Below are 19385 nucleotides of genomic sequence, written 5' to 3' on the forward strand. Positions count from 1 at the left end.
ACCTGATTCTTGGTCTAAGCCTCCAGAGCTGAGTGTGACTTGGGAGAGGAGTAGAGGGGTCCTTGTTGCTTGCCAAGGCACTGTCCCCCTCTAACCTGACTTGAAGTGCCTGTATTCATCAAACCATAAAGATCAACATCCTTTGAGAGTCTTCCTACTTGGTGAGATGGGACAATAACCTTTCGCCAGCTGCCCTCCTAACTCTGAAAAGTTGTGTACAAATTTAGGGAAATCTGACAACTCTTTTTTTTTTTAAGATGTAAAAAAATAAAAAGTATTTGAAAGGCAGAGTTACAGAAAGAAGAGGAGAGACAGAGATCTTCCATCTGCTAGTTGACTTCCCAAATGGCCTCAACAGCTGGGGCTGGGCCAGGCCAAAGCCAGGAGCCCAGAGCTTCTTCCGGGTCTCCCATGTGGGTACAAGGGCCCAGGGACTTGGGTCATCTTCCAGTGCTTTCTCAGCACATTATCAGGGAGCTGGATCAAAGTGGAACAGCTGGGTCTCAAACCAGCACCCATATGGGATGCTGGCGTTGCAGGTGGAGGCTTAACCTGCTGTGCCACAGCACCATCCCCAGTCTCCCAGCTCTTGAAGGATTGGAACTAGACCCTCCAAGGTAATGAAAGAAGAGAGATGCTGGGCCTCAGAGCTCTGTGTCCTCTTCCTAGAGGCTCACCTGTCCCTTGGGGATCTGGTTAACACCCTTGCTCTCCTCCTACGTTAATGCTGGAGTCGGCCTGCCTCACTCACCTCCCTGGGGAGACCTGGGCTCAGTTTCATTAAGGGAGCTTGACAGCAAGTGAGCCTACAAAGACCCATTATCATCAGTTTTACAGTGGCTCAGCCGTGAGGGTGTGTGATGATAGCTGGTGTGGGTGAGGGCCCAGCCACGCTGTCCTGTCCTTGTTGTCCACTGCTTTGATCAAAGTGGCTTGTGTATTGATTTCTCCCTTAGTAGCTGGTGAGGTACCTATGGAGAAGGTTAGCATCTTATTCATCTTCATAACCCTTTAGTGTTTTAACTCGGAATGCCTCACATTGATGTCTGTACTTAAATTAATAGCGCAATTCAATGGTAAGGAATTGCTGTTATTCCAGGTCTTTGTGCCTCTACAAGGTGATGTTATAATTCATAGGTGTTTTTATTTAGGAGAATAACCCTAAATTGTCTCTCATGACAATTTTTTTATTTTTATTTTTATTTGTTTATTTATTTTTGACAGGCAGAGTTAGACAGTGAGAGAGAGAGACAGAGAGAAAGGTCTTCCTTTTCTGTTGGTTCGCCCCACCAAATGGCTGCTATGGCTGGCGCGCTGCGCCAATCTGAAGCCAGGAGCTAGGTGCTTCCTCCTGGTCTCCCATGGGGTGCAGGGCCCAAGCACTTGGGCCATCCTCCACTGCCTTCCCGAGCCATAGCAGAGAGCTGGACTCTCGTGACAATTTAATAGAGATTAGTTTACCAACTTAGTGATTAGGATTTAGGTTACCCCTGAGAACATGCATGGTGAATATCACTTGGGAGAGGGGATACTTCAAGTAGGAGCAAGGGGCCTCAAAGATACTTGGAAGGAAGGAAATACAAGGGTCTTCAAAAAGTTCATGGAAAATCCATATCATGAAAGAAATTATTCATAAATATCAATATCATTTTTGTGCAAAAATATACATACTTTCTAATACAGTTTTCCACAAACACTTTTAAGTTTCCTTGCATATCATAATGGAACTGGAGCACCAACATCATGCTTCATCTGCTTGGCAAGCTTGCTTCAAATTATTCTTTCTACATCACTGCTCGTTTACCTAAACAGTATCTTGTAGTTGTCTGCCTCACGTTTTTGGTAGTGTGTTTCTTCCATGTTTCCAGTTAGAGCACAGATAAAATATACTGATGGTTTTCAAGACTAGACACCATGAGCCATTTCACTTTCAGCCCCAAATCTACAACATTGGCTCATAGAAGATGCTCAAGAATTACTAATAGTGGATAAACACATAAAAACTCCACAAGGAAGGGTCTGTCTCTGCCTTGTTCATTTTATCTTTAGCCCATAACAGTCTCACTAAATATTTTTGTTGAATAAATACATTGTATTCAATGGGACCTGAATCTGTCCTCCCACCCTCCCATTTTTCTTTCAGGGCTGGCCCAACCATTATCTCTGATAATTTGAACTCTTGTTTCCTTGTATTTGTCATATCTGTAAGTACATAATCAAAGCATTAACTTTCTCAGTTAAAAGTCTTGCAGAGAGTCATCCCTCAGTACCCGTGAGTGCTTGGGTCCAGGAACCCCAACCAAAATCTGCAGATGCCTGAATCCCAGACGTATGTAAAATAACACAGTATTTGCATATGACCTATGCCCATCATGCCATCTCCCAACTACTTAGTGTACCTAACACAATGTAAATGCTACGTAAATTATTGTTTACTTATTGATTAGGGAATAATGATACTGATAAAATCTGTGCATCTTCTCTGCAGTTATGAGTTTTCCCTGAATATACAGAGCCACAGATGCGGAGGCTGTGTGTCCTCTGTGGCCACACTTGCATCTGCAGTCAGCTCTAGGACTAGGGAGCTTCGGCCCACAGATTGCCCCGTGATATGAGAGGCGTCAGTAGCATGGCCAGTCAATAGCAGTTCCCAGTTGTCTTTGGAATTTTAAGTTAAATCGTCAGCACATGTTAAGAGGTAAGATGATCCATTTAGGACTCCGGGTTCCTCCAGGTACTCAGTTTCTCAGTCTTCCTTCAGGGCCACTGTCTGGTGGTTGCTCAGATGGAGCGTGAGAAAGCAGTGCATGCCTGGCAGATGAAGAAGACAGGTTCCTCTGCCCTGAAAAATGTCCACACTGGGGTTCTGCCAAGACGACCTGCTGGGGTAACTGCTGTGTTAGAAGGTAAGAGCATTTCTGTAGAATGATGCTGCATAAACACTGAAATTTATTTCTGAGCTGCAATCTGCCAATTCTAGGCCTTATGTTTATTTTTATTAATTATACTGAATAATTTTTGATATAAAAATGTAAAATATTGAAGTGGATTTCCCATAAAAAGAAGAAAAATTAAATGAACGTTTCTTTGTTCATTAGATATCCTTCTAGACTTTTGTTTTAAGAAGTGCCTACTGGGGCTGGTTAAGGCACCGGCTGGGATACTGATGTCCCGTCCTGAGTACCTGGGATGGAGGCCTAGCTTCACCTCTGGGTTCCAGCATGCTGCTAGCGCAGATGCCGGGAGGCAGTGATGGTGGCTCAGGAGTCGGCTTCCTGCCATGCACATTGGAGACCTGGATTGGTCCAGCGAGGCCCGGCTGTTTTGGGCATTTGGGAGAGTGAACCAGCAGATGGGAGCTCTATGTGTGTGTGTGTGTGTGTGTTCTCATGAAAACATTTTTTTTAAAAAAGCATTGTGTTCCATGTAATGAATGGGTTATGGTGTGCGTATGTTTGAAATACAATCTGTAACACAACGATCTGCTCTTCTGAAAGCATCCGCAGTGTCTCGCGAGACTTCCCCCTCAGCCACTAGAACGACACTCAGCACACAGGAGCCTCGGCTGCAGGTGAGATAAGCTGACTAAGGGTGATTTCCCGTCGAAATCTGGATCAGAGGTTTGTCTCTCTGTAAAACATTGAGAGTCATTTTTCAAGAGAGCACAGAGAAACGAGCTAGAATCGTCCCTCTTGTCCTGGCTCACCAAGGGAGCACTCCTTACCCCGTGCTCACTTCTTTTAGGTCTTGGGGGTGCCTACATGTCCAACTGATGACTCTTTTTTCAAGAAATGTTTAGTTTGAGAAAGCCCTTCTTTCCCAGTGACACAAAGTAGACTCATGAACTGGATGAGATAAATGGCAGGGCTTAATAGGCTCTTCCTTGATTGTATTTAATGCTCTTGATTCTGTTTACTTTTGTCCTCAAGAATCTGCTAAGCGGCTAGTCCATCCTGGGACGTGGCGCACACGTCTAAGTCCAGCCTTGTAAGGAAGAGAGCTTTTACTGTTCATCAGCAAAGGAGATCAGCGTCTGTATTTATGAAGAGTAGAAATTATTTCCAAATAACATTTTTGAGTTTTTTTCCAGTGCAGTTTCTTGTTGAACACATCCGTGCCACAAATGGCCTGGCCTGCTTCCTGCAGGCAGCACACTTCTGTTGTGAGGCCCCACCCATGCACGTCTGGGCTGCGTCCAGATTTGCATGTTCTTGGGAACAAATTACCAGGAGAACTACAGACAGTTGTATTTTATATCTACATTGGTAATTGGCTTGGTGCCCTCCACTGACGGACAGATTCCTATCAGCTGTGCTCAAGGTAGTTGGTACCCTGCTCAAAGAGGTTTCCACTGAGTAAGCATCAGCTGTTTCTTTTCGATTCATGGACTAGACAGTTTGTGGTGATGTTGCTGTCTGTTCACAATATGAGGGTGCTTCAGAAAGTCCACGGAAAATGCATATTATAAATACTATGCATGGATTTCAAAACTTGGGGGCACCAAGAGAAGCTTAACTTTTATTTCTATTTTCCCACGAACTTGTTGAGGTCTGGCTGTACACATGCCTTGTACACAAGGCATTTCCCTGATTTCTCAAGGTCAGAGTTTCCATAGTCATATACCAGCACATATTCTGGACATATTAGAAATTCTCTCTGGTACTTAGACCAACAGTAAAGTAAGGTAACTTCGGTTTAATTGGATTTTGAGTTTTGATAGATGAAAATTACAAGCCTTTAAGATTTTGGATTACCTTCAGGACAAAACAGTCACTTCTTTAATTAATTAATATATCATTTATTAACTGTCATTAAATCTTTGTTAATTAAATAGGGTGGTAAAGTTAAATTAAGAAGATGGATGATTTCCTAAAGGAGATGAAATTGTGATTTCAGAATCTTTCTTAATTGGTTTAATAGACAGGCACAGAATTGTGTGATTCATTCAGGACTTGGAGCAAGAGGTTGGCAAAAGGCTCCTTATAGGTAGAGCATTATGGAGGCAGGAAATAGTGAGGATTATTCCCCAGAGAATGGCTCCCCAAGGGTACTTCAAAATGCTCTTAGAAAACATCTTTTATGAAAAAACAGTGCATGGATTTCAAAAATTTTGGTGCCCAAAATAAACATGGTTTCTTTCAATTTTTCCTGAGAACTTTTTGATGTACCCTTGTATTCAATTTTAGTGGTTATTAACTTTTTCTTGGTGGAGCATGTGAAACACAGAGTCGGCAGATGTTTACAGAGTGTTTCATATGCCAGCCATTGTGCCCGCATCTGAGGATTTGTCTGAACAAAATAGGTTCCTTTGAGAATTTGATGAAAGCTTGAGACTCCTCGCAACAGAAAAAACGAACATGTCTACATGTGTTCGCACCAGGCTTTGTGGAGGACCCCTGAAATTCATCCATGAAGACCCTCACGTCTGTGGGCCTAATCTGAAGACCCCTCCCTACCTGAAGTAACTCGGGCAACTGCTGACGTGCGTGGTTTATGATGCCCGCCTCCCCAGGCCCCCCGTCTTCTCGGGAGGGCAGTGCTGAACGCCTTCTATTCCCAGGTACCTGCGTCAGTGACATAGGTGCTCCACATGTGGTCATCGGGCAGCAGCTCTTTGTTGCCACAGTATACGTGGGGAAAGAAGCATAGCGCAGAGCAGGGCCATGGAATAGAAGGCCCAGAGCCTCGTCTGGAATTTGGAGGCCGGAGGAAGAGCAGTGGTGGCCCAGATGGCAGAGGCCCACAGAGAGGAGTGAGGGTCACAGGGAGGACTCGGCTCCGTGTGTCCAACCCCCCGCCCACAGCTGTGTCTACAGCAGCACGAGGGACATGAAGATGGTCCCCATGATCCCCAAGTGTGGGATGTGTCTGATTCTAACCAGCTTTCTGGATTGATGGCAAATCTCAGTTGTTCTCTTGCTGAATGTAAGTGATCAGTGTTTCATCAGAGGTGTTACGAGTGCATTTCTAGTGACTGGTGTGGCCCAGAGAAGCATACAGGGAGTGTGCCGGGGCACATGGCAGCAGCGGTCGGGCGAGGCCTCTGTGACGCCAGAGAGGGTTTGAGGAGCAGCAGAATTGCTGGCTGCAGAGCTGGAGCGGTCCTCTCCCGGGCCTCCCCAGAGCGGCAGCCCCGTGACACCTTTCTGTGGATTCTGGCCTCCAGACCTGGAGAGGAGAAGTGCTGAGGTTGACGGCACTTTGGCACAGCAGCCCCGGCAGATCCCCGTGCCCCTTAGGGGACCCAGCCTCCTGCATGTCACTCGCCTCCGGGCTCAGATGAAGATGAGCCAGACAGAGAAGTCGTTTTCAGATGGTGCCGGCAAGAAAACCATGAGAAAATGAATGAGTGGATGGATGAGAATGTGTGTTCAGGACCCCCTTCGCCCCCTCCTCTGTACCAGACTGCGGGTCCTGTCTGCCTGCTTTCTCTACCAGAACACGTCTCCAGGACACTATGTGGAAAAAGCCAGACATGCAACAGCGTGTGCAGGGCCTGACATCAAAATAAACTTACCTTTTCGTTCCTCTTCCCATGCGCTTTTGGAAGTATCCTTGTATACACTATTGTTAATAAGAATTTTTTAAAAAATTAGGAATGAAATTCTTGACTTGTAGGGCAGCCAGGGGTTGAACTTTCAAAGAAATTGCCAGGTAGGTTTTAGTAGGTTCTACAGTTTTATACTCCCACCAGCAAGCCATGAGAAACTCTTGTTGCTCTGTATCTTACCAACATTCGATATTATTAATTATTAATCTTTCCAGTTTAGCTTCCTATGATGGGTACAAGGTAGCATCTTGTTGAAGTTTTAATCTGCATTTTTTTCTGATGACTAACAGTGTTGAGCACCTTTCGATGCTTTCATTTGTTCATGGATCTCTTTTGTGAAATGCCTGCACACATCTTTTGCTCACTTAAAAATATAGTATGTTGTTTGTTTTAGTATTGATTTGTCCTTTATTGTGTCTGTTGGTCCGTGACTTATCTTTCCACCCTACAAACTCCTGATATCTGTTGATGAATAGAAGTTTCTAATCCTGATGAGACGCAATTACTTTTCATTTTTATGATCATCTTTTTGTGTTCTGTACAAGAAGTCTTTGCCCACCCCAGTGCTTTGAGTATGAGCCACTGTGAACAGAAACAGAAGAGAATGTGTCCAAGGTTATGAGTTCACACTGAATCTTTCAATTGAGCTCATGACAGTTTCTTATTGGTTTCATATTTGTGTATTACTCAGCTTATTTTTCTCTACCTTTGTCATGGTATCAGTCACTAAGAGTTTTTACTGCATTTCCTAACATAAGCTTTTATTTGAAAAATAGCATCTTGATACTTAAAATATATGAGAGAAAACCCCATCAGACTGTTATTTGAAGTCTATATCATCCCTAAGACATAATGATTTTATGACTCACTGAGTGAGTCAGCAGAATTGCTTCCTGGGGACAGATCAGGCTTTTTTTAGTGATGGCTTTTGAGAAAAAAGACTTTGCAAGCGCATTCACCTGGAATCACCACCCTGCAATATGTGTCACACGTGCCAAGTTCTGATCTGGTGTGCTGGAATGCAGAGGTGAGTGATTCTGCTCACAGAAAACGCTCACTGTTCGTAGTGTGGCTAATACTTTGTACCCTGAATTCATAGAAACAGTAAAGATTTCTATTGCTATGACTCCCATGTAAAAAGTATGATGTGTTCATGCTCTCATGCGTGTACACGCAAAGCCCAGGCATGTCTCTGACAAAGTAGGAGTTCCATTTTGACGAGGAGACTGATCAGTCTTCAGCTTACAGTTTAACATGTCTGATAGCTGGGAGGATTCCCCACTGACTTGCTTCTGGCCTGTATAACTCAAGGCTCTCTTTGTCTCCACATTCACTGCACGATAAAGCCCGCGCCCTTTATCTCTGTATCACGATTGCAGACAGGCACCTTTGCGGGCTCTCAGGCTGTGCACAGATGAACTGTTACCCTGTGCTGAGTGTTGTGAGCTTGGTATTTTCATCATGATGGAAGGATCAAGACTGAAACTTGGGATTCTGAGGAATTCTCTCTTGGGTAGCTGAATTAGATTAACTGACATTTTAAAGTTGATTTAAAATAATTTGCATATCCTAAATATGTAAGAATGTTTATTCCATTTCCTTAAACAAAATTAATTATACAAAGCACTGAGAACATTGCCTGGCACAAAGAAAGAAATGTTAGCTGATGAGTGCGACCCCTTACTGACTAATTAAATCTAGCTTTGTAGCCAAAGTTATCCTAGGCTGGCTAATGAAGAAAATGTATATTTTTGTTTAATTTATTTGATATGGGTGTAGTGCATTATCTTAAAAAAACTCTAAAGCATAGCATTCAGTCAGGAAATTACACATTTAGGCTTCAAGCTTCAACAGGCAGGATTTAAAATGATAGTTAGATATTATGACGTTGTCTCTACCTGAGGCGCCCAAAGCTTTGCTGCCACAACTTGAGAGTGCAGTTGTTGCTCTGTAGCTGTGCAGAATCGGATACAGGACTCCCCAAGGATACAGGAGTCCAGGGATGCGTGACCACCATCTGCTTTCCGTTCTATGAATTTGACCACACTAGATGGTCATAAAAGTGGAATCAGATGTTGTCTCCTTGTGACTGGCTTAATTGACTTCACGAAATGCCCTCAAGAGTCAACGGTGTGTCAGAAAGTCTTTATTTTTAAGGCCAAATGGTGTTGCATCATGTACATATGCATTTTGCTTATCCACACATCCATCGATGGACGCCCGGGTTGCTTCTAGCTTCTGGCTATTGTGAATAATGCTGACATGAATGTGGATATACAAACATCTCTCCAGGTTACTGCTTTCAACTCTTTGCATGTATGTCCCAAAGTGGAATTGCTGGATCATGTGGTTTAATTTTTTTTTGAGGCACTGTCACGCTGCTGTCCACAGTAGCTCTACCATTTTGCATTCTGACAGTTTTGCACAAGTGTTCCAGTTTCCTTAAATCTTGTTCCCTTGTTATTGTCTAATGTCATCAACATTTTGATTTATTCTTTTTAGAGATCTTCACCAGCAACATGTTTTGTTGAGATAAGAGTCCTGGAACAAGGTGGAATTTTTGTGAGTTTCCTTTATAATTACAATTTCTTTCTTTCTTTCTTTCTTTCTTTCTTTCTTTCTTTCTTTCTTTCTTTCTTTCTTTCTTTCTTTCTTTCTTTCTTTCTTTCTTTCTTTCTTTTTTGACAGCAGAGTTAGGGAGAGAGGGAGAGAGGGAGAGAGAGAGAGAGAGAGAGAGAAAGGTCTTCCTTTGCCGTTGGTTCACCCCCAAATGGCCACTACGGCCAGTGTGCTGCGCCGATCTGAAGCCAGGAGCCAGGCACTTCCTCCTGGTCTCCCATGTGAGTGCAGGGCCCAAGCACTTGGGCCAGCTTCCACTGCCTTCCCAGGCCATAGCAGAGAACTGGACTAGAAGAGGAGCAACTGGGACAGAATCCAGCGCCCCAACAAGGACTAGAACCCGGGGTTCTGGCACCGCAGGCGGAGGATTAGCCAAGTGAGCCGCAGGGCCAGCCTACAATTATTTCTTATTGGAGAACAACAGTTTATGTTTCATAGGTTTATTTAAATGAGCAAATAGAACAAAATAGATTTGTGTTTTACAGTCACACATGGACTATAATCTAGTAAATCATGTCTCATATTAAACTCGGAATAGAAGCAAGCATCGATAGATTTTTGTAGAGATCTGCAGTTTGTCTTCGTGTGTTGTCTCTCCTGATTTCCCCCTGCAGCCAGTAGTCTTTCTCAAATGACGGTCTGAGCGTTTTGCTCTGACTCGGTGTTTCATGGTTCCCGACGTGCCCAGAGTAAAGCGCAGCCTCCTCAGCCTGGCGAAGCCTCCACAGAGCCCCGTCTCTAGCTGCGTCTTCCTCTCTCTGCTCCTGCATTGCAGCCCAGCTGCGGGGTGCTGACCACCACGCCACATCACGCCTGTGGGCTTCTATGTGTGTTTCCTTCCAGCTGGAACATGTGTCCAGATAGCACCCCAGACTCCCTGAAAGAATTATGCACACTCCCCGAGACTGGGCTCAAGCGTCGCTGTTTGTGTGGTGCCCGTCTTGCCCCCCTGCCCTGGAGTCAGGGAGCTGGCCTCCCGCTCCACTTCCCTCTGTGAGCACGACAGGTTTCCTCGGAAGCACCCACTGTGTTTTACAGCGTTGTTTTTATATCCATGTCTGTCTTCCCTTGCGGGCCCCTCGAGGGCAGAGTCAGCCTAGTTGAACTGTAACATGTCTCAAGTGACTGGTGCTTGTAGATGCTGAGAGTGTGTGCAATGAATAACTTCCTGACTGCACAGGTGGCTGCATGGGTGTGGGGCGGATGAGCGAGTGGAGGGCTGGGTCGGGTAGGGCAGCTATTAATATCCCTGCAGCATGAAAGGTGATTAGGTGGGTTTCCCAAGCTCAGACCCCAGTAGTCTGGGGCACACCTGATGCTTTTCCTGCTCCACAGTGGTGCCTTCTAAACTTAAAATGCCAACATTTAAAACATTGTGTGTAACAGACAGTTGTATATTTATCTAAATTACTGAGCTGAGTCCTCTTAAATAGGTGGATGAAACTAATCTGATTCTTGTGATAGACTTAATTGGATTTCTGTTTCCTCATGCTCCCACCTTATCTCATTTATGAAAGATTTCATTAAAATTCAGGCAGGGATCCCTACAGTTTTGTTAATAATGTAATGGTATTAATACCACCCATAGCCAAGAAATTACAGAAGTGTGCAGATGCTCCCTTCAGTATAGGCTGCACAGGATTTCTGCCCTTCCATTCTCACTGTCAGCCCAGTGGTAGTGAAAGTAGCAGGATACTGGATCCAGAGGTATCTGTGATGCCTTGTCGTAACTGTCACTCCCTGGGTCTATGACCTGATCCAAGTCACCTCACCTGTGTGAGCCTCTGTCTCCTCACCTCCAAAACGGAAACTGTATCCACTTCACTGCACTGATGTGAACATGAACTGAAATAATGTATCTCCCCTCCTGCCTGGTGCACATTGAGTATGCAAAACAGATCGGGTCCTTCCTTACGTGAGTTTAACTCGTTAAAAAAGAAAGATCCTTGTAATTTTCAAAATGCAGTTTGATCAATGCAAAGAGCAGGTGTCACCTTCCTAAAGAGAGGGGTTCTTGAAGGCAAAGACCACATCTCACACACCTTTCCCATAGCATAGGGTCACCATCCTCGGTAAGTGTCTGCTGACTGCCCATCATGTTCTGTAAAATGCTTTTCAGAAACTCAGGTGGCTTGTCACCACTCACCGCAGACCTCAAGTAAGAAATGCCTTTTCCTAGAACTACAGTGGTCGCCGAGGGAGTGAGGTGACTGACTGTGGCCTTTGCGTGTTGTCATTTCGCTGCATCCTAACAGCTGAGGCTCCGACAGAGATGCAGAAATGGTGCTCTTTTGGCCGCCTCTGGCCTTTAGACTGACTCTGCTCTTGATGAGCTCTGGAGCAGTGAGACAAAGATTAAATTCTGCAGTCCTCTCAGAGCTGCTGTAGAAGTCTGATACATACTGTATTTAACCTTTACTTTGCATCTATGTGGTCAAAATCATTTTAATGAATTTTCGCATATGCTCTCATAGCCTAAATATCAACCTTCAGATAAGGGATGCTGTCTCCTGCATACGAAAAGAGGAGGTTCCCATTTACTCAGGAATTAATATAGGGGAATTATACAAGGAATTTCGTGTTTTCTCATTCGACCTTTGCAATGACTGTGTAACTACTACCCCCTTTCACAAATTCTCAAACAAAATACTGGGCCCCAGAAGTTAAGGATTCAGTGACCTCATGTCCCTTGCATAGTAAGTTGCAGAACTAAGATTTGATTCCAAAACTCCTTTTCTTATAGCAATGTCAAGGTTTTCCCATGAAGAGGCAAAGAATATGAAAACAAATAAGCTGTGATGATGTGCGTAAACTTAAATAAGAATAAGACCTATCTTCAAAACAGGGAATATGAAATGTGTATTATATGTGCCACCAGCAGTTGAGATCTTTTATGGAAGGAAGAGAGATAATTATTATGAGCTTTTTGTTGTATGTTTGCTTTCCTGTAAGGAAGTGAAAGCTCAGTGTTGAATATTTATTAATGAACTGACCAGTTCTGAGTTTCAGAACTTAAGAAAAATGTACAGATTTATCTCATGAATTAAGGAGTGATAGTCATGTGTGAGGTGGAAGCCAGCACTCATGCGCACCAGTTGCTGAGTAAGTGGGAATTCATCCGCCTTCCTGAGCAAGGCCACCTCCACCCTGCACATCCCAGCACAGGTCCCACCATCCCAAAAGTTACTAATCCTTCACTTTTGCCATCAGGACATATTTCTTAACAGAATAGGTTATCATCCTTCCATATTTTTTTTTTATTTTTTATTTTTGACAGACAGAGTGGACAGTGAGAGAGAGAGAGACAGAGAGAAAGGTCTTCCTTTTGCCATTGGTTCACCCTCCAATGGCCACCGCGGCCGGTGCACCGCGCTGATCCGAAGCCAGGAGCCAGGTGCTTCTCCTGGTCTCCCATGCGGGTGCAGGGCCCAAGGACTTGGGCCATCCTCCACTGCACTCCTGGGCCACAGCAGAGAGCTGGCCTGGAAGAGGGGCAACCGGGACAGAATCCGGTGCCCCGACCAGGACTAGAACCCGGTGTGCTGGCGCCACAAGGCGGAGGATTAGCCTACTGAGCCGTGGTGCCAGCTCATCCTTCCATATATTAAGTGATGCTTTAATTGGTATTGTAGCTTATTCCTTGCGACTATGAGGGGACTTTCAGATATTCATGAACATGGAATTAAAAGATAAGTTTATTTTGGTGCAATATTTTTTGGAATCCATGCATTTTCCATGAATTTTTTAAGTGAAGTCCCCTTGTATTCTATTCTAACTTTATGCAGATTTAGAATACATGGCATAGTTTGTAGGCATCTCATTTGACAGCTTAGGAGTCACATGTAGGCCCACTGCTACAGTGAAATTAATAAAAAAAATCAGTGACTCTGATTTTTCTGGTCTCTTAGTTTAATTGATAAAAGGTACCTTTGATATTTAGTAACTTGGGTTCTCTTAAAATTGTAGGGTTTAGTAGAAACACTGGACAAGTCATGTGATCTTCAACTGTGTCTGGTAAGAAAACATCTTTTTCCTGAAGTGTTCTCTGAATCCTTTGCTGAAAAGCCGTATTTTAGGTCTGCTTGGTTAATGCTGAGCTCACAAACAGGACAGAGTATTCCTAGCAGCACCCTACGATGTAGAAATCCAAAGAGACTCATGGAAATTGAACAACACTTTGGAATCAGAATTTTTGAAACATTTTCTTTAAATATGTATTTATTTATTTGAAAGGCAGAGTTACAGAGAGGCATAGAGAGAGAAAGAGAGAGAGAGAGAGAGAGAGGGAGGGAGGCAGGGAGAAAGGTGTATGTTCCATCCACTATTCACTTCCCAAATGGCTGCAACAGCCGGAGCTGGGCCTATCCAAAGCCAGGAGCTTCTTCTGGGTCTCTCATGTGGGTGCAGGGGCCCAAGCACTTGGGCCGTCTTTTACTGCTTTCCCAGGTACATTAGCAGAGAACTGGATCAGAAGTGTAGCAGCCAGGACTTGAACCAGTGCCCATATGGGATGCAAGTGCTGTAGGTGGCTGCTTTATCTGCTATACCACAGCATTGGCCCCTTGAAACATTTTTAACAGAATTAAAAAATTTTTAAATTTGCCTTGGGATTTTATTTGCTTTTTACTGGTTTTTTTAAAAAAGATTTATTTGTTATTTTTTTATTTGAAAGGCTGAGTTACAGAGAAAGTGGGAGACACAGAAAGAGAGGTCTTCCATCCTCTGGTCCACTCCCCAAATGGCCAAGGCTGGGCCAGGCCAAGCCAGGAGCCTCCTCTGAATCTCCCACATGGGTGCAGGGGCCCAAACACTTGGGCCATCCTCTACTTCCCTCCCAGGCATGTTAGGAGGGAGCTGGATCGGAAGCAGAGCAGCCAGGACTCAAACTGGCGCCCACATGGGATGCTGGAGTCACAGGAAACGGCTCCACCTGCCATGCCACATGTAACTGTGGCATGTCTTACACATAAACAGGGCGTGGTTTGTTCCATTTGGGGGGTTCCTATTTTCTTATGTGATCCTTCCATAGCCCTTCTGCCGTCTCTTCAGGCATTGGTAAGAAGTGATGTCAGGACTAGATGCTCCCCGATGACTTCACAGTCACCACCCTGCTCTCCAGGTAGAGCAGCCAGTCCCCACTCCTCCTGTGCTCATCCATGTCTGCTGATCAGGCCCCGGGGGCGGGGCAGGCGTTGGGGTCCAGGTTTGACCCTGCACTGAGTTTCCTTTGTTTCTTGAACAGCAGAACATCTGTGTGTTTATTCTCTGTTTCAGATCAGTGGGGGAGCAGAATGCATTTTTATTCCCAGAACCGTGTTTCTAGCAGAAGCCAGCACTGAAACCAGGAGAACAGCCTTGGAGTCGGTGTGTGCCTACCCCTCAGTGGAGGCCATCCGGAAGCACGTGGTCGAGCACCAAGCGTGGGAAGCTTACAAGGCCAGACTCTTGGAACCGTACCTGAAGAGAGGAAGCAAAGTCTGAATTTGAGTGGCACCTCTGTAGGGCCCAGGGAATAGGGTCTGTTTACTGTTGCATAAGTAACGGATGCCACACCCTAATTTGCTCAAAGCTCCAGCTGCTGACTTCCTACCCCATCCAAACCTGATAAGTTATGTTGTTTCTCATTAGATAATGTATTCAAATTTTAGTTATTGAGTAATATAGCTTTACATGGGAAGTTGTTAGTGATAAAAACAGGCTGTAAAAGTGATGAATACAATTTAAATAAAATTGTGTATATCCATAGCATAAGAAGTCATAAAATTTAATGGTCATCTGTAATGCTGTACTTTTTCATACTTTTCTAAAAACTTGCTTCTTTGGCTAGAACTCAATTTTCAAAACTATTTTAGTAACAGAATACTATTTTAATCAGAAAACACAAAGCCTTAGAAATCCTATTTCTGCCTGGGTTACTGTTTCTGCAGGATGAAGTTTGCCGGCTTTGAAAGACTAACAGGGCAAATAAAGAGGGAAAAGATCCTAAAGGGAGCTTCGTATTACGCAAGTATACAACCCGTATCTTGTCTGACAGAGTTAGAGATAAAACTATCATTAGATCCTGCAGCGGGTGCTTGTCTGGGTCTGTCCTAGCCCACCTTTGATTTCAGCTGTGATGGTCAGCTCTGGCTGTCAGCAGCATCCCCCCTCCAAAGTGGGAATGGGGCTGTGTGGGTCAGTGCCCCAGTGCCTCCGTCTTTGACTTCTAAGGTCGTTCCCCTAAGCATCGTGCGCTCATTACCTGCTGCTGTATACAAGTGACTTCAACCAGTGGTCTGAAGTCACCAACATTTCTTATTTCACAGTGTCTGTGGGAATCATGGAGGAGCTCAGCGGGGTGCCCCGGCTCAGTCTCCCATGGTGCTGCAGTCCACATGGGAGCCAAGGCCGCAGTCATCTGAGGCATGACTAGGGTGGGAGGCTCCCATGGAGGAGGCCTCACATTGCCCCTGGGTCCCTTCCTCATGGTTCCTCACCCTGCAGCTTCCCCCAAGAGTTAGCATTCTAAAAGAGAAAGAAACAGTACCCCCAAAGGATTAGTAGGTTTTTTTCACTTAATCTTGGAAATGACCTGCCATCACATAGACCGCACCTGGAGCAGTGTGGACAGTGACTGCCCCTGTCCCCGCACTACTGAGTCCAGATGCCTCCAGTGAGAGATCAACCGATAGTGTGTTCTGGGAGTGTCTCCTTCTCTGACTCTCCCCATTTCCTCACACCTGCTACCTGAGATAAGCACCCACCACATGACTTACCTAACCCTGAGCCTGACTTGAGTTCTCATTTCAATGGAATGCAAAGTAAGAGAATCCCAGCCCAAAATGCAAAATGCCAGGTAAATCGAGAATCTTGAATTTTGTTAGTTAAAAAATAAATAGCCTCCCAGTGCAATGTTCAACTTCTTGTTTTTAAATAATTAAAAAGCATACATGAAAGTTGCAGTGTAGTCATCCCTCCACTATCTGTGGGGGACTGGTTAGGACCCACGCCTCCACCATGGATACTGAAATCTGCCAGTGCTCAAGTCCCGTATGTAACATGGTGTGCTATTGGCATGGAACACTCCACACACCCTCTCAAATACCTTAATTCATCTCTACTCTCTTTACAATACCTAATATGAGGGTACTTTAGTAAGTTCATAGAAAACAGCATTAAAAGATAAGTTTATGTTAGCACAAAAATTTTTGAAATTTATGAATACACAGGAGCTTCCAAAAGTTCATGGAAATACATAATATTATAAACTGCCTGTGGGGCCTTCACTGTGGCACAGTAGGTTAATCCTCCACCTGCAGCAACCGCATCCCATATAGGCGCCAGTTCTAAGTTCCGGCTGCTCCTCTTCCTATCCAGCTCTCTGCTATGGCCTGGGAAAGCAGTAGAAGATGGCCCAAGTCCTTGGGCCCCTGCACCTGTGTGGGAGACCTGGAAGAAACTCCTGGCTCCTGGCTTTGGATCTGTGCAGCTCTGGCCATTGCGGCCACTGGGGAGTGAACCAATGGAGGGAAGACCTTTCTCTCTGTCTCTCCCTCTAACTGTCTGTAACTCTGCCTCACAAATAAATAAATAAAATCTTTGAAAGAAACTACATGTATTTCTTTTTTAGAATTTGGAAAACATCATGCTGAGTGAATTAAGCCAGTCCCAAAGGGACAAATATCATATGTTCTCCCTGATCGGTGACAACTAACTGAGCACCAAAGGGGAAACTTGTTGAAATGAAATGGACACTATGAGAAACAGTGACTTGATCAGCTAATTTTTATTTTTTAAAAGATTTTATTTATTTTGAGAAGCAGAGTTAGAGACAGTGAGAGGGAGAGGCCTAGAGAAAAAGTCTTCCATCCACTGGTTCACTCCCCAGATGGCTGCAATGACCGGAGCTGGGTCGATCCAAAGCCAGAAGCCAGGAGATTTTTCTAGGTCTCCCACGTGGGTGCAGGGGCCCAAGGACTTGGGCCATCTTCTACTGCTTTCCCAGGCCATAGTAGAGAGCTGGATCGGAAGAGGAGCAGCCAGGACTAGAACCAACGCCCACAGGGGGTGCTGGCACCACAGGTGGAAGATTAATCTACTGTGCCATAGCACTGGCCCCAGAAGGTATTTCAAAATTTCTTGTACCACACAAAGCTTATCTTTTAATTCCATTTTTCCCACAATTTTTTGAGGTAGCCTGTAAATGCTATATAAAGAGTTGTTATACTGTATTGTTTATGGGATAATGGCCAAAAAGTCTATACCTCTGCAGTATAGATATAATTTCTGTCTGAATTTTTGGATCCATGGTTGTTTGAATCCACAGATGCAGAACTCATGGATACAGAGTACTAACTTTAAGTACTCCTGGACAAGGATACCTCTGAATGTCTCTGGAAAGATTTAATTAAAGGTAAGTTTAATTCTTTGCTAACTTTTGGATGTATGTTCATATGTATATATACAGATATACCCTCATGTATGTACATACACATATGGAGATCTGCCGTAAAGAACTGGCTCATGCAGTGATTGGTAGGACATGAAGTGATGAGGGTGGAGCCCCCATGATCCAATCCTGGCAGCTCTATAAGCAGAGGGAGAGAGGCACACAGACACATGAGTCCTTTGTCCTGCTGTGTGATGCCCGTGTCCTTCAGGCGCTGCCAGCAGGAAGGCCATCACATGATGAGGCCCCTAGACTTTGCACCTCCAGAACTATGGGTCAAAATCACCTCTTTGCTCTACAAAGTAGCCTGCCTCCAGTATTTTGTTATAGTAAGGAAAAATGGATTAATATCCTGGTATCCACAAAGCAGTCATCTTGTCTGCTTGATTGTTAAAATTCCCTGCTGAGGTTACCCTTGGTGCGTGAATGATGTAGGACATAATTTTTTGCCTCCATTTGGAGAGGTCTATACACTTCTTTTTCCTCAGACGTTCTTGTTACCCACCTCCCAGTCATATTCCTTGTAAGTCCTTAATCATCCAGTCAAACCATTGGTCACAGCCCAAAAATTAGTATACAGTTTTGTGTCTGCCAGTTTTTCTCCAAACAAAACAACAGCCAGGTACACTGCTCAGAGTTCAGCCCTGAGAGAACTTCCTTTCCTGCAGTCTTTCAGGTTGTGCCAGAAAGGGGCTGTCGTGCTGGGGCTGCCCACGCTGGTGCCTGTGCAGTGGTGCCTGCAGCACCTCCGTAACCCAGGCCTGAGCTTCCTGTTCCTGTCAGCTGGCCATCAGGAACTCCCCCTGTAGGAGGTCACAGATGCCGCCTGCGAGAGAGAAGCAGTGTAGCAGGAACGGGAGCAACAGGCATTTGGGCTGCTTCTGCACGGAACTTCCCTGTGTGTTCAGGGTCTGCTTGGGCCCTGCCTCATACTCACTTCTGTTTGATGATGAATCTGCTGTGCACACCCAACTTTATGGCTTGGCAGGCCAGATAAGAGCCAATTCACCTTGCTCAGGTTGCCTGCTAACTTGATAGCATTCAGTCCCTACTGAGGCCCATTACCAGGCCAAAAACTGTTTATCTAGAGGAGAAAGTTTCCCTCAGAGGAAGCAGGGCTTTGCTTGCATATCCCAAGGGCCTGCACTGCTGCTCACTGCAGAGGCCTGCTAGGGTCTGCAAAGATCCTCCCTGTCTGTCGCCGACACCTCAGGTAGCGTTGGTTCTACTGGATTTGGTGGTCCAGATGGCAGGACAGCATGCACAGCAGTGTGGACCTGCTGCAGACAGCCTTCTCCTGTGCTGGGCCCCGCTTGCAGCTAGCAGCTGTTCCATCACTCCATGGAAGGGCTGGAGAATCAGACCCAAATGAGAAATACGTTGCCTCCAAACTCCAGAGAGTCCCACTAAGTGGGGTGTGTGCCCGTTTGGTTGCGGAAGGGGCCAGATGCAACGGCCTTTCCTTCACCTCAGGAGGGATTTCTTGGCATGCCCACACCTTGGGGCCCCTAGAAACGTCACTAAGATTGGGGCTGGCGTGGTGGTGCAGCAGGTAAGTACCACCTGTGATGCACTGGGTTCAAGTCCCAGCTGTTCCACTGCTGATTAAGTGCCTTGCTAATGCACCTGGGAAGGCAGCAGAAAATGACTCAAGTACTTAGGCCCCTGCCACCAGCATGGGAGACCCAGATGGAGTTCCAGCCTCCTGGCTCCAGACTGGCTCAGCCTTGGCTGTTGTGGCCATTTGGGGAGTGAACCAAAGGATGGAAGATAGATCCCTCTCTCCCT

The 19385-nt window shown here is 45.2% G+C and overlaps 1 protein-coding gene across 1 annotated transcript in view; it reads left to right on the forward strand.

The window, feature by feature from the left end:
- The window catches only part of LOC103350800 (cyclic nucleotide-binding domain-containing protein 2), a 115068-nt gene extending 100154 nt beyond the window's left edge, over positions 1 to 14914 (forward strand). Inside the window, exons 11-16 of the mRNA XM_051820266.3 lie at positions 2144 to 2204; positions 2762 to 2906; positions 3498 to 3571; positions 9053 to 9112; positions 13136 to 13183; positions 14444 to 14914. Coding sequence (XP_051676226.2) covers positions 2144 to 2204; positions 2762 to 2906; positions 3498 to 3571; positions 9053 to 9112; positions 13136 to 13183; positions 14444 to 14650 — 595 coding nt within the window. The 3' untranslated portion in view covers positions 14651 to 14914. The remainder of the gene's footprint in view (positions 1 to 2143; positions 2205 to 2761; positions 2907 to 3497; positions 3572 to 9052; positions 9113 to 13135; positions 13184 to 14443) is intronic.
- Positions 14915 to 19385: the final 4471 nt, after the last annotated feature.

Source organism: Oryctolagus cuniculus, chromosome 8, assembly GCF_051225735.1.
Source record: "Oryctolagus cuniculus isolate XC-2025 breed Fujian yellow rabbit chromosome 8, ASM5122573v1, whole genome shotgun sequence".
Classification (NCBI taxonomy): Eukaryota; Metazoa; Chordata; class Mammalia; order Lagomorpha; family Leporidae; genus Oryctolagus; species Oryctolagus cuniculus.